This window comes from Culex pipiens, chromosome 1 (assembly GCF_016801865.2).
Source record: "Culex pipiens pallens isolate TS chromosome 1, TS_CPP_V2, whole genome shotgun sequence".
Taxonomy (NCBI): domain Eukaryota; kingdom Metazoa; phylum Arthropoda; class Insecta; order Diptera; family Culicidae; genus Culex; species Culex pipiens.
Genome location: NC_068937.1, coordinates 118,608,717 through 118,626,166, shown reverse-complemented (window position 1 = coordinate 118,626,166; position 17,450 = coordinate 118,608,717). Strand labels below are relative to the sequence as shown.

The 17,450-nt window shown below is 37.3% G+C and overlaps 1 protein-coding gene across 1 annotated transcript in view; it reads left to right on the top strand.

Annotated features, from left to right (window-relative positions):
* LOC120426230 (calexcitin-2) overlaps positions 1–17,450 on the top strand; it is a 72,464-nt gene that overhangs the window by 29,588 nt on the left and 25,426 nt on the right. Inside the window, exon 2 of the mRNA XM_039590964.2 lies at positions 16,933–17,085. Coding sequence (XP_039446898.1) covers positions 17,028–17,085 — 58 coding nt within the window. The 5' untranslated portion in view covers positions 16,933–17,027. The remainder of the gene's footprint in view (positions 1–16,932; positions 17,086–17,450) is intronic.

The window sequence follows — 17,450 nt, the reverse complement described above, 5'->3', positions numbered from 1 at the left end:
GATCTGCAGTTCTCTCCAACACATATAAAGCTGGCCCGTCCCCGAGCAACACTCCAAAGAGAAGAATATGTTGGTGCTCTTTCACCCACATTTCATCAAGCGTCCGTGGCGCGGTGGTAGCGTGTCGGATCAATAACCAAGAAGTTGGTGGTTCAATCCTCAATCTGTTAAAGTTTTTTTTTTGTGAAATACAACCAAAAAGCCGTCGGTAATGTCGATAATTATCGGTAACGGGCAAAAATGTCATACCCCTATATCGCAAAAAATGCATGAGGACAGATTTCATGCAAATTCTGATATACTTTCATGCCGCCATGCATCACAATCATGCGACCGCCGGTTGGGTGTATTGTTTTCAAAATAGTCAGTTCTGTGAAGATAATTTATTTTTACAAGCTCTGTTTATTTGTGATTTATTTTCAGATATAACAAGTTATTTCAAAATAAATTGGTCTTGAAAAAAACTATCAATGAGTGTTCAAATTCTATTTAACATGCCTACTTCTTTGAAAATAGATAGGTTTTACAAAACTTATTTCTGTAGTTTTTGCCTTTTTTTAAACAAAAGCAGTTCTATAAAAAAAATAGGCTTAAAAAATAATATTTTTTTTTGTATTTTTTTAAACATACACAATTTTGCAGAGAATTTTAAGAGTAGATGGTTTTAGATTTATTTTTGAATGTTTTTGATATTTTTTTGGCATGAAAAAAATTAATAAATAAAGAAAAACAGCATGAAAACGGTTTTGAAGTTTTTCTTAAGTTTTTTTTGCACTTTATAAAACATAAAAAGTTTTTGAAAAACATTAACTTTTTTTATCTGAAAAGCATTTTCTACAATAGTACTATTGATAAGTTAAGCCATATTTTAAGTTATTTCTAGAAGGTTTTGTTTTGCATATAACAATCACGAGGTACAGCTAGAATATTCAGCAAAAAAAATATGACGATTTGTGTCATCCATTGGATAAAAGTTATAATTTAATGCATGTTAAAAAAAAACTTTCTTCTTTGTGAAGCACAAACTGCCAGCTGTCATACCATATCCAGTCCGTGGGAACCATTGCAGTTTTTTTACGCAGTGCAAATAAAGTACCACGTATCGTGGGAATTCTGTAGAGTGTCTGAATTAGATATAGTCTCTCTTAATATGTTTTAATTATTCAAAAGCATTGTTCTTCACTTAAAAAAAAAAACCATGTCCAATTTTCGATTCAGAGTCAAATTTCATTATTGTTCCTGATATTGTAATGAATTGTTTAGTTATTTCAGCAAAATTACGACCTTTAAGCTGAATATGAAAGAATGACCACAACCCTAAGCAAAAGCTGCCACAGCTCAGCTACATTCTACCGCAAAGCTTCTGTGGCAGCTCATCTCGGCAGGGGATCTCTCTTCCCGGGATCCCAGCAGGGCATTTCCGGAACTATGGAGGACGCCTCTAATGTTATTTATTTGCCGTTTCCACCACAGAGTTCTAGGAATAGGAAAATTGTCAACGACATTCGACTGCGAGTTTGATTTATTTTATTTAGGGCTGGAAGAATTTCATACCGACGTGTTATTTATTGCTGGGAGATTAATTGCACTGGGAAATGATCCAAATTTATGGGACCGGATGCTTCCAGGTTCAACATCTATAATTAGCAGTTTATGTCTTCCTTAAGTGGTACGTCTTTGGGATTAATCAATATTTGAATTTTTAAATTTAATTCTTAAATCGCGATAAGTTGTTTGTGGAACTTTAACATGAACCAGCTTAAGTGACTAATTATTCCAGTGAATTCGTTCCTGATGCTGGCAATAAATTCTTCCTTAATCACTGGCAAAAAGTTCCACTTGTAGCATTTAGGGCGACTTGTACTAAATGAAGTTGAAAAACTTGTCTACCGTCAATAATTGTTACTTTAAATTTTTGTCAATATTGGTGATTCTAAAAAAATAACTTGAAACAAGTACAATGTTACACCATCTGACGGTATCCCCAAAAGTTTTCCCAAAGTTGAAAAGGTGTTGACGGGTCGATTAAACCTGGCTGATCTTTTTCCTCTCCATTCATCCTCCTTTCGTACACACCCGGCTAGTCCCTTGGAAGTCGTTCTAAGTAGGGCTTTAGACCTTCAAATGAGAAAAAAAAACGAAAAGTAAGAGGTTATAATGAGGGTTTGTTGGAAAATAAAAAATAAAAACAACAGCCAGGCTTCGTTGGGACTTTGGCGTGGGTGGGCTTCGGCTTTCCATTGTACCTGAATGACTTAGCAGCTGTTGTTTTTTTTATCTTTTTCAACTGCTTAAAATGGCTCCCCAGGGGGTGAATGGGAGAGGCAAAAGTGAGATATTTTATAATAGCATTCCTAGAAAGGTTCAAGTCATGAGGATTCTTTGTCATCAATTTTGATGAAATATTATCCTATTGATGTTAGATTTCATTAACCGATTCTCATCTCATTGTCATCTCATTCTCATCTCATTCTCATCTCATTCTCATCTCATTCTCATCTCATTCTCATCTCATTCTCATCTCATTCTCATCTCATTCTCATCTCATTCTCATCTCATTCTCATCTCATTCTCATCTCATTCTCATCTCATTCTCATCTCATTCTCATCTCATTCTCATCTCATTCTCATCTCATTCTCATCTCATTCTCATCTCATTCTCATCTCATTCTCATCTCATTCTCATCTCATTCTCATCTCATTCTCATCTCATTCTCATCTCATTCTCATCTCATTCTCATCTCATTCTCATCTCATTCTCATCTCATTCTCATCTCATTCTCATCTCATTCTCATCTCATTCTCATCTCATTCTCATCTCATTCTCATCTCATTCTCATCTCATTCTCATCTCATTCTCATCTCATTCTCATCTCATTCTCATCTCATTCTCATCTCATTCTCATCTCATTCTCACCTCATTCTCATCTCATTCTCATCTCATTCTCATTCTCATCTCATACTCATCTCATTCTCATCTCATTCTCATCTCATATTCTTTGCATTCAGTTAAAAAGTCAGGCAATTTTCCCTTTTCCTTGACTTTCCAAAACGGATGTGATGCCAACGGTTGTCATTTCTTGAAGTGTCCTTCTCATGACTCTCCTGCTGGAAACTCTTCTCGAATCAAGAAGTGCTCGAACACTAGAACAAACCCCGGGTGTGCGAGCAACGGAAGTTATAAATTCAACTGCTCTTCTCCGGTGAAAGCGACTGTCGTCGTGCCAACCTCTCCAGGTTGAGCTAGAAAGCACCATTAAATGCAGGCTGGTTTAAATCTTCAACTTTTAGTGGTGTGACAGTCGGTGAGAAGTTGAGACTAGCTAGGTTGATATGGGAGGATCTTGAAAGCTGCTTTATGAGCTTCATTGGAATACACTTATTTGTGGTTGTTCAGGATAAATTTTTTCACCGCTTCTTTTAATTTACCAAAAAAAATCCTCCGTCAATTAGCCACAAATTTCAACCTAAATTAGTCCCCAACAATCTGACCCTCGACCAAGTACCAATCCCAGCCAGAATGCTAATTTTCTCGATGACAAACGATTTGTCTTTCCGACGTTTCTATCGCTTTTTTGTCAAATTCAGTTGCAGACAGGGGAAAAAAATGCCCGAAAGTCCTCGTCGTGTGCCGCGGTAGCTGTCACTGCCAAAAACTGACTTCCGGAACAAGCCGTGAAACAATAAAGCTTTTTCCTTTTTCGAGGGAGAGGGGAAGGGAAAGAATTCCTCTACCTTTCTTCAGGGTCGAAAGGAAAAAGAAAGGCTTTGCTTTCCTATCACACTGGACGGCTATTAATTTTCCCACGTTTTTCTTTCTCATCAAGTTTAGGGTGACCTGAAAGTTTTTTTTTTGGTAATATTTTGGTTTTGGTTTTTTCCGTTAAATTACTTTCGTCGATTTTTTCTATTATCTTCTTTTTCTATTTTTTTAATTATTCCCATATTGTTTTGGTCACCGAGCCACCCTATCTAGACTTGCACTGGCGTGCCGTGACTTGTCGCCCTTTTTGATTGATGTCAGTCGTGCCCTCTAGAGGCGTTTGACGTGGTTTTATTTAATTTTTACCTTACGGCTGGGCTAACTGTATGTCTCTTTGATACGGAAATTAAGGACAAAAATGGCTTTTTATTTTAGTTAGTCCTCAAATTTCCGAATGCAAAAAAATAATAATTTTAGTCTGGCTGACAAAAATTATGCATCATTTTCACAAGAAGGAATATATCAAAGCAATTCTGATAGCAATTCTAATAGAATTACAGCAATCAACTACATGGCATATTGAATTCCAGAAAATGTCCTTCCAGCTTTTTCCTGTCGTTGTACTGTTTGTGTGGACTGATTGGGCCTTTGTGAGTTTGGAGCTTGTGTATGAAAAAAATGCATTATTACTTGCATTATTATAAAGCTATGTCAACTGAAAACAATTTAAAACGCATTTTTCTGTATTGATAATCATATTAAGCTTGTTTGGGCTGGATTAAAAATATTTTGAATTTTCATGAAATTCCAATGTACCAATGTTTCTTGCTAAAAAATAAATGTTAGTCAATTCTTAGGAACTTTTGAAACTAATGATTGCAAAACAACTGGATTGGTGTATAATGCACTTTTAAACACTTTTTTCAATCAAATGTTAAAACTGTGGCTCTTAAATTCAATATTTAAACCATTTTTTTTTTTGCTGAAAAGTACTCATGTGCTGAAAAGTTCAATTTTTTTGCTCTTGTATCAAAAAGTAATAATTTTCGATACTGTTTTGGAGTTTGACACATTTCCTTCGCTTCGCTTCGCTTCGCTAGGAGACGGTGATTTTAGCGGATTGCAGACTGGATTTTCGCCATGTGATGTGATGATTGTCTAAGCCCAAGTTGCCTAGGAATCGATAATTGGGAATAGAACCAATTCCACCTGAACCAGATTCTCACCACCATGGCAGCTGTCCATTGCCGGCCGCTCCCATCTCCACCGCGCACCAGGGACAAGGAAAGGGAATTGGAAGACGGGAAGTGTTGATGCTCCACTTTTTTAAGAGTATTAAGGGAAAATCTCCACGGTATCCTCAAGTAAGTTTCGCTTGGAGTTGGACGGTTTTTGGGAAGGTGAATGGTCTGAGGAGCCACCCTAGGCGAGTGGTAACGACCGTTGGCATTGTTGTTCGAATTCTTCGTGTGTTCTCATTTCTAATGGGAATGCTTTCAATTCTTCTCATCTCTTATTGGATGAATTCTATCAGTCGCCCAGGCTATTTATAGCGAGGTAATGTAGGTTCATTTCAAATGCGCCTGCATGCATGCAATGCAATGCATTCTTGTATGTTCTGATATTCAACTTGCATTCAACTTTATTCTCGTCCGTTTCTTGGATTCAACTATATCAGTCTAAGTCCTACTAAAGCTACTAATGCTCCACGGTAAAGTGGAAAGCATTTTGCTTGCCAATCCTAAGGACAGGGGATCGAACCCCGCCGTGAGCTGAAGTTTTTTCATTTATTCCAAATTCAATGAGTCCAGAACTTTCTCGTTGGGAGTGTTTTGGAGTTTGACACATTTCCTGATGGCAAACAACATTCAAGCGCGGAATTCAACCACTTTAGCCATCCAAGAAAAAAAAGTTAAATTAGTTTTTGTGTATATAAATCAGGAAAATATATATTTGAATTTGTTTTATTGATTTTACGAGTTAAAGAAATTCTTTGAACAATTTGCAAAAAAATAGTGGAAGATCTGCACATGACAAATGTTTTTTTTTTATTAAAAAAGAGTCTCAATAATTTGTAAATGTCTAAGTTCACAATACCTTAATCTTTTTACTTTCTAGGATATTCTTCTTCCAGGTGTCATAAAACCATTTCGCCATAGCTTGTTGTTCTGCCCTTCTAGTTTCGTGCCCTTTTTGCTTTACGGACTGGGGTGCGCATTCTGATTAGATTTCCATTTTCATTTCCACCGGCTAGAGCCATTGTGGCCGGGGTGGCAAACTCGCACTAAGGAGAACGAGCCAAAGCTCGTTATGATTCAATCAAAGTGAAATTAAGCTTGCTTCATTTTTGGCACCACCACCGGCACCGTCCTCTTCGTTTGCGTTTGCACGAAAATGAAATTAGAAATGGTATACACGGATAATGTCCAACTTCTTAAGGAAGGGGAGCAGGAAAACAGGATAAATTATCCCATTTCTAATTTATGTTCTCGACGGACGTGCTGGTGTTTTTCCTGTTTTGGGCTTGGTTGCATCGAATGCTAGTTTGCTTTTTCCGGTGCTTGGTGTTGGCAAATTCAATTAAAACTTGGCAACGGTTCTCAATTTTGGACCTAGTGATAATGACTATACTCTCCAATGAGAGATTGCTAAAAGTGGAACGAGATACTGACGAAGCAGATTATTAATGGTCATGGTCGAAATAATTTCATTATTTTTAATTTATGTTGATTGATTTCTTACGCAATCGGTCATCGATCAGTTTTCAATTAATATCCTGAGGACTTTTTAATGTTACCGAATGAAGACATTTTCTTAAATTATAATTTTCAATAAGTAACGATTCCAATTAGTTTATTACTACCGCCAATAGATCACCAAATTTATAATTGCAGAGTGCACCCTGCACAGAAATGCAATAAAATGTCTTCCTTCCATCCTCCACCTCGAAAGACCTCTATGTTCCCGAGTGCACTTTGCAGCCTGCAATCTGCCGTTATTATGCACACACCAAGTCCATTAAATTCAGTTTAAAACCTTCTGTGGGTAGCATCCTTTTTCCTGGCGTGACCGAACGAGCAGAGGATGCACCAGTTTGGGGGAATAACTTTTAAAAAGGGCATTTTTGTCAATGATGGAACAAATGATCAACACCATTTTTGAATAAATAAACAAACTATTTAAATCAGGGGTGCTCAAAGTTTTTGGAGGCCGGGCCAAATTTGAAGCTCAAATAAGCTTGCGGGCCAAATAAGATATTTATAAAAAAAAAATACGTTATTTTAATTTATAAGACTAGAAAAAAAATCTATCAGCAGAAGTTTTTTTTTTTAATTTCTATCATTTTTCAACATTTTTTTAATTAAAAATAATGAAAGACACAAAAGCTTTTAGCTGAATGTACTTGTGCTCTCCGTGAAATTTTACAGTTTTTTTTTATATTTTGAAAACGGTGACATGTAATCTGCCTAATTTAGTATGGGCGTAATTTTATCTTAAAATCAAGTGTGACTAATTAAATATCGTAATTTTATCTTTGAATTACGTGTGACTAATAAGAAATCTTTGAGAGCAAGAAATTTAACAATTCCATGAAACAATTTTTAGAAAATGTTTTAAGCACCCGTAAAGATGAATTGTAAATGTAAACATTTTAGCAAAAAAAAATTATTCATCTAATTTTTTTATGATCCAGAACATGCTCAAAATGATTTTAAACGCAAAGGATTGCATTTGTGCTAATTGCACTTAAATTTCTATCGATATTTTGAAGTTTTTTTATTGAATTAAATTTGCCCGTGAGCCAATTTGTAATAATGGGAGGAGGGGAGGGTTCTCGAAAAAACTATGTAAAATACTTGCAACAGCCTTACTCCTCCGATTTCAACATTTAATCTGCCTTAATCCTGAAAGCCTGAATTTTCAAAAAATGTTCGATGAATATTTACTAGTTTCACTCACATTGAAACTTGTGAAACTGTGTCCTAAAATAGGGATCAAAACATTAATAAATCATTAGTATTTTTATCAGCAAAAAAAAAATTAGCATAAAACTTAGAATAAACCTTACTTTTGAAAAAGTAAAAAATCACTTTACAAGTGATCATCGGGCCATTATACATGATTATTCAAAATGGGTCCGCGGGCCACAAAAAATCACCTCGCGGGCCACGTTTGGCCCGCGGGCCATACTTTGGTCACCCCTGATTTAAATCAACAATTTTAAGGAAAAATTAGGTAATCAGAATATTCTGATGTTAAACCCTTTAAGAATGTTTTTGAAAACAGTTAGGGTTCTGTTCCTTCCACTGCCCGTCATGCCGTTGCATCTTGTCGAACAGCTTCAGCCCATTACCAGCAGCAGCGTGTGGCAAAAATGTACCAGCACACAAACATCGAACCTTACACACATACAGCCCGTAATTTGCCTCCATGGAAAGTGTAAATTTATGCCCGCACATAGAACACACGTTATATCATCACCTCCCTCTTTTTTTTCCCCAACCAGCATCGTATTAAGTACTCGATGAAGTGTAATGTTAATCCTGCTTTGGGAGTAATGAATATTAAATTTAATGTTCCACCGAAAGGTAATCTTATTTGCATTTCCGCGCGGATTCAATCACAATCGACTCCCGCTATGCGACACGTTATTTATGAGGAAAATTTCACCCAAACCACCCCCAAGTTACCAGGTTGAGCGACAAGTTTTCCAATAAACTTCAAACTTTACAATGTGTACCTTTGCTGTAAAAGCAAACGACAACATTTTTAAAATCGAAGAAACGTGGAAGAAGTTGTGTTATGATGTTTGGCAGGGGCAACTCCATCAAAGGGAAAAGTTTTCGTCGGTTTTAATGGTAGAACAAATTCCGTTCGATGATTTACCATTTCCGGTAAATATTCCGCTATGATTGGGGAACGTTGCCTTCGATTGGGTTTTTGAAGTTTTACATATAAATTTATATTTTGTGCAATTTTGCCAATTTATAGAAACACAATGTCAACTGAATTGACAAATTTGAAGGGAATTATTAAATGAGATTTTTGAATTATCATTTTCAACAGTCATTACAGACCAAACCTGCCCACCAACGGTCTTCTGTGCGGATTCAGGTTCAAAATTGATTTATTTGTTCCTAGCTTGAAAAAAAAATCCTGTCTGATCCTATATACAGTGAAACCTCTTTTCACGTGGTGCGTTACGTTTTTCTATTTTGTCCATTTCTCTGGAACGACGCAACATTTTTGCAATATTTCAAAAGCAATTTGTAGGTTTTGATCAGACTACAGTTTTCCAAAAGTCTAAATGAAAGTTCGAGTAATCAAACCACCAGGAAAAAATGTGTTCGTTCTTTATTTATTTTTTTATTCTGAATATCATATTCGATTTCTGTGACCTCAAACTATTCAAACTATTGAGAAAACGTTTTTTTTTTAACTGATTATCTGACGTGACATTTTTGCAAGGACTTCAAGTGATCACGTCTGGATTGTAAATTGATTGCAAAGTAGAAAAAAAATTAGTTCTGCTTGGTTGAAAATGTGATCATGGTACACAGCTAAAAAAGTAGTAATCCAGCTGCGTGTAAAAGGCCTGTGTGTAAAATAAATATTGCATTATTTTATGCAATTTTATGTGATTTTACACCCTGAAATATGTAGCCCATCAGTATGGGAAACCTACTTGACCGAAATGTCATGCTCTTATATGCGATTATCCTTAGGGACCATCCATAAACCACGTGGACACTTTAGGGGGGGGGGGGGGTATGGCGATTGGCCACGCTCCATACAAAAAAGATTTTATTTGTATGGACAATTGTCCACGAGGGGGAGGGGGGGGGTCGAGATTACCAAAAAAGTGTCCACGTGGTTTATGGATGGTCCCTTACAGCATTTCATCGGTCTGATGGCCGAATGGGCTAAGACGCCAGTCCTTACTGATGGTGCTGGGTTTGAATCCCGTCGGATGCTACTTTTTTTGTGTTTGCAAAAATTGTACATGCAGTGTGTAATATTAAGTGTTTATTTTGACGAAGGTGATGTGCATGTTTTTGCATGCGATTTTACCATCGGATTTTTTGCTGTGTATGTTATCTCTCTTTTGTGTAATTTCACCAGTAAAAACGAAGTTGACTTTATAGCTGTCGGCCACCATTGCTAGTACCAACCACTAGTGTCTTCCTTTTTATCTACAAGGACTTCGCCGCCCTGGGCTCCTAAGTGTATGAAAGTATGGCACGGAGCGACGGCGCCGAATACCCATATTTACACAAAGAATTTTAGAGCGCCCACCGCGGGATTCGAACCAGCGACCTCCGGATTGTGAGTCCAGTGCGCGGTCCGAATGATCCACACGGGTGGGACGTTCAGACACCAGTGCCTGAAGTAAAATTACACATTTTTTGACACAAAACCATGTTTTGTTAAAATCATAAAATCAACAAAATGAATGTAAAAAAAGATTAAGCATAAAAATTTTATGCTTGAAATCCATAATTTTTTTACTTAGTATTTTTGTATTCTTTTACACTTAATCCCGGTGGTTGGTCACTCTTTCGTTTGACACTTTTTCAGTTTGTAACCATAGGTTGATAAAAGTCAAACAAAAAAAAGGCGAACTGTCACTTTTTACACGGCGCTCACGCACACTATCAAAACAAAGTTTGGTAGTTTGTGTGAACTCCATGTAAAAGGGGTGTCAAACTAAAAACGTGCGTTAGTTTGACAACAGTTGATGTCAAACCATCGGGGTTTGAATGTATAACCATGTTGGTAGATTCAACGGATACGGAAACCACCCAGTCAGGCTGTGCCATGCCCAACTTTCTGGTGCTGAAAAGGGAAAACTTTGAGGACTAAAATTGCCACACACACACACTATAACCCATTCTTCTCAGCACAACGGGAAAATTACTCTCAGTCACTGTGTTGGGTAATGGCTTAATGTAGTGCGCTCGTTTTGGCTCATTTCCCTCCGTGTTTTAATAAAGTAACTCGCTGAGTCGTTTTGAGAATGTCATTATTCTGAATTTTAGGATGATGAGTTAAATTTTGATAACAGTTGAATGAATGTTGAGAGAAAAGTTGTTCATCCAACTGCAAAAGATGAAAGAATTAACGCGCGGATACACCCTTTCGAAAACCTCCTCCAGAACCCGAGAAAGCACCATGAAAAGGCACAAGTCCAACCACGGGACGAGAGGACATTTCCCAAACAAACATCAATTCATTAAACCGAGTCGCGATGAGTTTTCCACCCCCTCCCTACCCCCTGGTTGCTTGTTACAATGTAATATGTGAGTGTCAGCGTGTGAGTGTATGCAAATATGTGTTCGTTGCCGAAGAAAGCAGGCTTTCTGCTTCTCCGGGAAATGTCAAGCCGTTTGAACTAATGGATCACGGTGCGCTGTGGTGGGAAATTTTCCGGTTAACCCTCTGCCGTCAGTTTTGCTTCGGAAGGAGGATCCCTGGAGGAAATTAGTTTGTCAGTTGGGCGTTTAGGACTCCAGGACGAACTTCTTGTCTGTTCAAGTGTGTTGTGCAGACATTCAAAAGATGGCGTTTCGTTAGAACAGGAAAAGGAACAGGCAAAAGTTTTAATTGGTGTAGTTGTAGAAAAGATAAATAGTCTTAGAGACTTTGAATGGAGATTGCTTTCGAAGAAAACACCTATGATGTCAGATTTTTGTTTTGTCAAAGGAATCAGATGCCGTGAGCAATATAATCTTATAAAGCTAACTTTGAACAGGTGCAAATTTGTGACAACATTCATTATAGAAGATCGATTTTATTCCAGATCAGACATTTCGATGCCAACATTTCAAAAAGCATCATGTACAAACCATCCTTTTTGAGAAAATCGCATTGAAATGTTGAGCATCCATTTTCAATTCCCATTTTAATATAAAAGCAAAATAAGATGTTCTAATGATAACAAACGATGAAAAACGTTGCTTTTATTGTTACTTGATCATCCAAATTCAATAAAACATTATTTCCGTGATTTTATTTGAGAAAATCAAACATAACTTCTTTTGAAATCACCAACGTCTATATCACCCTGCTGTCATTGAGGGGGGCGCTTTGTTATGATTCGTTTTTCTTCACCGAATGTACATGGCGCTTTTTTCATGTTGCTTTTTTTTCGTCACGAGGTTCATGTAGTCTTTTGTTTGACAGGTTGACAGGGCTTTATAAACAGGAACTGCTGATTGCAGAGATTTTGTTTATGTTACTTTATTTAAAATCATGATTAAACAGACTTTACTGAAGTAACTTTTGCTCATTTTTGGTGGAGAGGTAGCTTATTAGGAGTACTTTCAGAATATGCAATAACCCAGAAAGTGTCAAAATGTACATGATGCCTTTTGAAATGTTACCGTCGATTTTCATAGGAAACAAGATGTTGTCCTTGTCAAACGCCACCCTGCTCTTTATGTTCTACTCCCAGTTTGTTTATGTTTGCTTTCATAAGTTAGATCTGTATAATTTCCTTTTAGTCAAAATCCTTAAAGTCGTGAAGTGTTCATTTTGTCATTGTTCTGTTTAGAACACATCCAATTTCGCTCAATCATTCATTCAACAGTAAATTTCTTCGATGGTGAGGCTATTCATGTCCAGCACCGGATGGAACTCCAGTCAGCTGACAGTTTTTCCCAGTATCTTTTTTCCAATTAGCACCCACATGAATCCGGCAAACAGCGGCCAACAGCAGACACATCACTCCGGTAATTAAATGGGCAAACCTATCAGCAGCTATTCCGGAGGCAGTCGTTATTCGCACGTATGCGATCGGGACGCCCACTGCCAAGGGCACGCACCTGGCTCGTCCCAATCAGGGGACACATAAAAACACCCTCCAGGTTGTCGCTGAAAGCGTCCGGAGAATGAACTGTCACATTATCTGATTTGGTAACTGGAGTTTTTCAATTCAATTCTTGCTTTCACGATTAAATGTTTATATTACGAATGAAGTTCGCTTTTCCTAACCACATATTTTTATTCAAACTTTTTCTTAGATGTAGAACATTGTGATGTATTTTTTAAAGTAAATTAAAATTTAATTTAAATAAAATTAATTTATAAAAAAAATCTAAACATCAGATAAATCATCAATCATTAACTCTTCTATGGACCAAATAAAGACAATTACCCAAACCCATTCATGCATTCGCCGCATGATATTTTTTCCGAGATTCCTAGTGTTTTGATTCGCACGGAATAACACCCCCGGGTAGGCAGACTCAAATCCCATTACCTTGGAGACTAGTAATGATGTTGTTGAACGTTTGATATCTGTTTTTTTTTTTTCATCCAACAAAAGGCCAACAATTATATGGGAGAAACGTTTTCATAACCGGCTCTGTTGCCTGTTGAAATAACTTGAACTTTTATGTCTGCATTGGAATCGGATGCTATATTTTTTGCAATTTTGTTATGACGAAACGGCCCACATTTCATCGCCAAAAAAATCGGTACTGAAAAGTAGTTTTCAACACCCATTTGAGTGCTGAAAAATTCAAGTTTCTTTATTGTATCGAAAAGTAATTTCTTTTCTACACTGTTTTTGAGCTCGAGAAACAAACGTATCTCAGAAAAATCCTATTCAAAAGTGTTGTTCTGAACTGCCAAACAAATAAATTTGTAACTTGTTGCATAAGTCGATTTTATCATATCGACAGATGTAAAAATCCTCATTTTGCAGTTGCTGCATAGACAACTTTTTGTTGTAGCAATAAAGTCCTTCAAGCTTTATGTCCTGCTGGAAAGTTGCCTCAATAAAACTAATAGAAGAATAATTTTATTTTAAAATTTTTAAATCGACATCATTAGCCGGCATTAAATTTATCACCTTTCCTTTCACAAACATTTTCACCACCAGCTTCGCACGGAGTTATTCTTTTCACATTACTTTTCCCACCATCTTGGCAAAGCAAAAGAAAAAGCTCTCATTTTCCCCTCGCTGAAAATTGACTTCCAATCTTTCGCAAGCCGTTAGCAATCAACAAATAGAGGAAGCAAAAAGCGAAGGCTAAAGTGTGAACAAAAAAGCTCTCGTACTTTCCTCTCGGGATTAAGAAAAAAAAAGGTCGATGTGAACTTTGCGCTAACCTATTAATTATCGGAAAAGTGGCGAGAAAACTAAGCCGTTGCCGGGTGGTGTCAGCTTAACGAAATGTTATCTTTTGTTCCGCCTGCCAGGGTACTTTTTAAACCGATTTTAATTGTTTTTAATTATGGTGAAGCGGGTGCTTGGAAAATTTCCTAATTTGATTCTATAAAAGCTTATGCCAGAGCAAATTGTAGTTTGAAAAGCCTCTCCATCATGGCGAAAAATCTAGTGGGATCAACATTTTCCGAGGAAATCACTGACACTTGAAACTTTATTGATGAACTCTGCTTTTGCGATGAAAAGCCATGATTGTGAATAGCTTGAATGTGATCTGTGATGTTTCTATTGTTCGATTTCATCATTAGAGAAACCCTGTTTTCCATGGAATTTACAAGTCCTCGTACATAATTGGATTTAGACAGATTCAAAAGCTTCGATAGAATAACTTTAGACAGAGAAGATGATTGTAGATCTCGGTATGAGGCGATGCCTTTTTAAGCTTGAAAATAATGTAATTGGGTAACTTTCATCAAGAAACTTAAAAATAGTTGTTGTTATTATTTAGTATTTGCGAGATTCGTTACATTTTTCTAATTTGTCTATTTCTCTACGCAACATTTTTGCAATCTTTTAAAGGCATTTTGTAGATTTTTTTCAGATCTACAAAACGCTTATAAAGCATGCCAAAATATTGTATGGTTTAAGAGAAATCGACGAAACAATGAGCGTAACGCCACCGCGTTAAAAGAGGTTTTTTCTGTACCAGTTTATACTGTGCGAATTTTCTCTGCTCTTTAAGTTATGGAGCAACTTTTCCAGGAACTCAACCTCTCGATAAAACCGATTTCCCTCTAAATCTAGCATTCCCTATCGACCCTTTTCTCGTTTGCTCCTACCGCCTCTAATTAAGACTAATTGAGATCCAAACAATCCCCTGAATGAAAAGGTTTCAGTCTGCTGCAGAGAACCGCCGAGTGAAAGGTTCGTAATTGCTTGTTAAACTTCAGGTAAAAGGAGCCGCGGCAATTCTGTGAATTGTCGGATGGAATTTTCTTGTACTATTGTTCCATGCCAAGTGTAATCTCTGGAGAAATTCTGGTGGAGTTCAAGGAGAGTGAATGAACATCATCATTAACATCATTTAAAAGTTTGGGTAACTCCAGCTTCTCAGACAAGTGGAAGAATGATTTGTTTCACTAGTCACTACTAAATGTCACTGTTTTAGTGGCTTTGCATTGTATGCAAGTTTAAGTTCCTTTATTGCAACATTTCAATCAAAATTGAATGCGTTTTCTATATGTCAATTTTTCAGCTGATTGTCAAATTAAATAGAAAATTACATTAGCCTAAAATGTGACGCCTCAAGAAAGCCAACATCCTCTAAATTCAACCATGCGCAACATTTCGCGCACAAAACTAGGTCATTTTTCGTCCCTGTCAAAGTTGGCAATGTTAAGCCTCCAAATCTGCTAGGATGACTTTATCTTTCCTCACCATCTAGGTTGATTCTGGTACTGACAGAGAAAAAATATATTTGAAAAGATTCTTTTATGAACTGACATCTTCTGCACGAGTGGGGGGTGCCACAGGTAACAATATACCAGCAGCACAGTATACAGACACGTGTCAACGTCAACAGAAACCTCCCCACACCGCCACAAGAAAAGCAAACATGAATCTTTCGTATGCAAATCAAACCGAACCTATTTTTCAGGATTCGATACATTTTTGTTGGGTGGTGAGGATGGGAAGATTGACATGTTTGCCGTTGGGGTAAGGTGATTGATATTGGGCAATTATTTGTTTGATTTAAATTTGCCACTTGCCAAAGACACAATTCTGATAGTTTAAGAAAAAATCTCAAATGAACTGTATGTAAGATACATGACCAGCATAACAAAGTACATTGAAAATTACGATCTACAGTTGCTTGTCTACATTTTGGGTAAAGTTCGAATGATTAGGATTACTCTATCAACTTATTATGTTTGTATTCTACACAGCTCTGTGTTGCGTAAACCCAATCAATTGACATTGACTAAATTGATTGTTTAAAATTCCATGGACAATTATAAATTAATCAAATAAATGCATTTTCCGTAAAAAAAACTTAATTTGCAACCTTCGACAATCTCGTACCCCTCACATCATCTTTTTCTTGAATCCTAATTAGCAATCTAATAAAGGAAGCTCAAACTAATCGACTTCTGCACCCACTTCCGGGAATGACGGCGATACCCTATTTACCAAGAGTGGTGCAGCATTGAGGTTGATAAATCTCATTACCCAGCTGGTAAAAGCTCACGTTTCTTCAAAGGGGAAATCTCATTTCTCACATGCACTTGCCTTGCGCTCTTTGCCCCTGCCCATCCGTCCCTTTCCCGGTTTGACAAATGTAAAAAGCTTCCTCCCCATTAGCACTAAATTGCTGCCCGTCAGATTCTGTGGCATGCATAAGTTCCTGGGTGGTGATGGTGCACGTGTTAGCATACAAACACTATCACAGCATCCACGAGAAAAAAAGGACTTTTAGATTTTTTGCGATTATGTTTATGTTTGGTCTCTTTTTCATGTGTTCGCCCTTCTTTAAGTTGTTTTGTACTTTCATAAGTCAAGCAGATTTTAACTTACTTCGGTTTCTAAAATGTAATATAATCAAAATGGGGTGAAAAAGATCTTCATGAGGCAGAGTAAAAGGTCCGATTCCCATTCCATTTCCGGATGGATGAACATCCCGCCACACCCTCGGCACGTTTCCTCGATTGTTAAAGTAAGCATACGCCTTTTTTCGCGAAAAAAAGTGTGGGGGAGGGTCTGGTGAATGAATTTAGGTGGCAATTTATTTTGGCGCTGACGCGAGAGGTAGAAAATAGCTGGGCGAGGGAAAAGTTTTTCCTCTGAGAAAACCAAGCTTTTTTCGGTTTGGCTCAGTTTTGGGGAGTGGGAAATGTTACCTTAAGCGTAGATATTTGTGTACATTTCTCAGAATACGTTAATTCAATTTGATGGGTTATATGAAGATTTTGATTGTAAGATTTTCTTAACTTCTATTTAATAAAATATTTGTAAAATTATTTAATTCTCATGATTTTTTAACCTTTTTCACTTTCAGCGAGCTTTAATCCCCCGGTCCTGCTGACTGCTGTTCGCGCAGGTGTTTCTAGCCCCCCTCGCAAGACAAGCGACACACCACAAACCGCCTTAACCATGTCGATCTCCGAGTTCCGCAAGAAGAAGCTGCTGTACGTGTTCAACGTGTTTTTCGGTAAGTTTCGCAAAACTAAATCCTGGTGCTGCTGCTGCTGACAAAGATTCCAACCTGAGAAATCTGCCTTCACATTCGGGGCACCGTTGATCCCGACCAAGCAGACGGATGTACGTGTTAACGCGGGATGCATAATTTTGGGCGCTTGAAAATCTGCTTCTGCTGATGGTGGTGACATCTAGCGGGATTTTTTGAGATTTTTTGTCGAGAAAGCTCACATTATTAGTTCAACCGAAAAGTTCCGAACATGGACATTTGTGAGATCTTCTAGTCTTACGTAGTTTTGATGGTGCCATTGTCAAGGTGTTTTACGATCGTGACATCAATTTTCATGAATGTGACAGGAGACGTTTGTGTACTTTGGT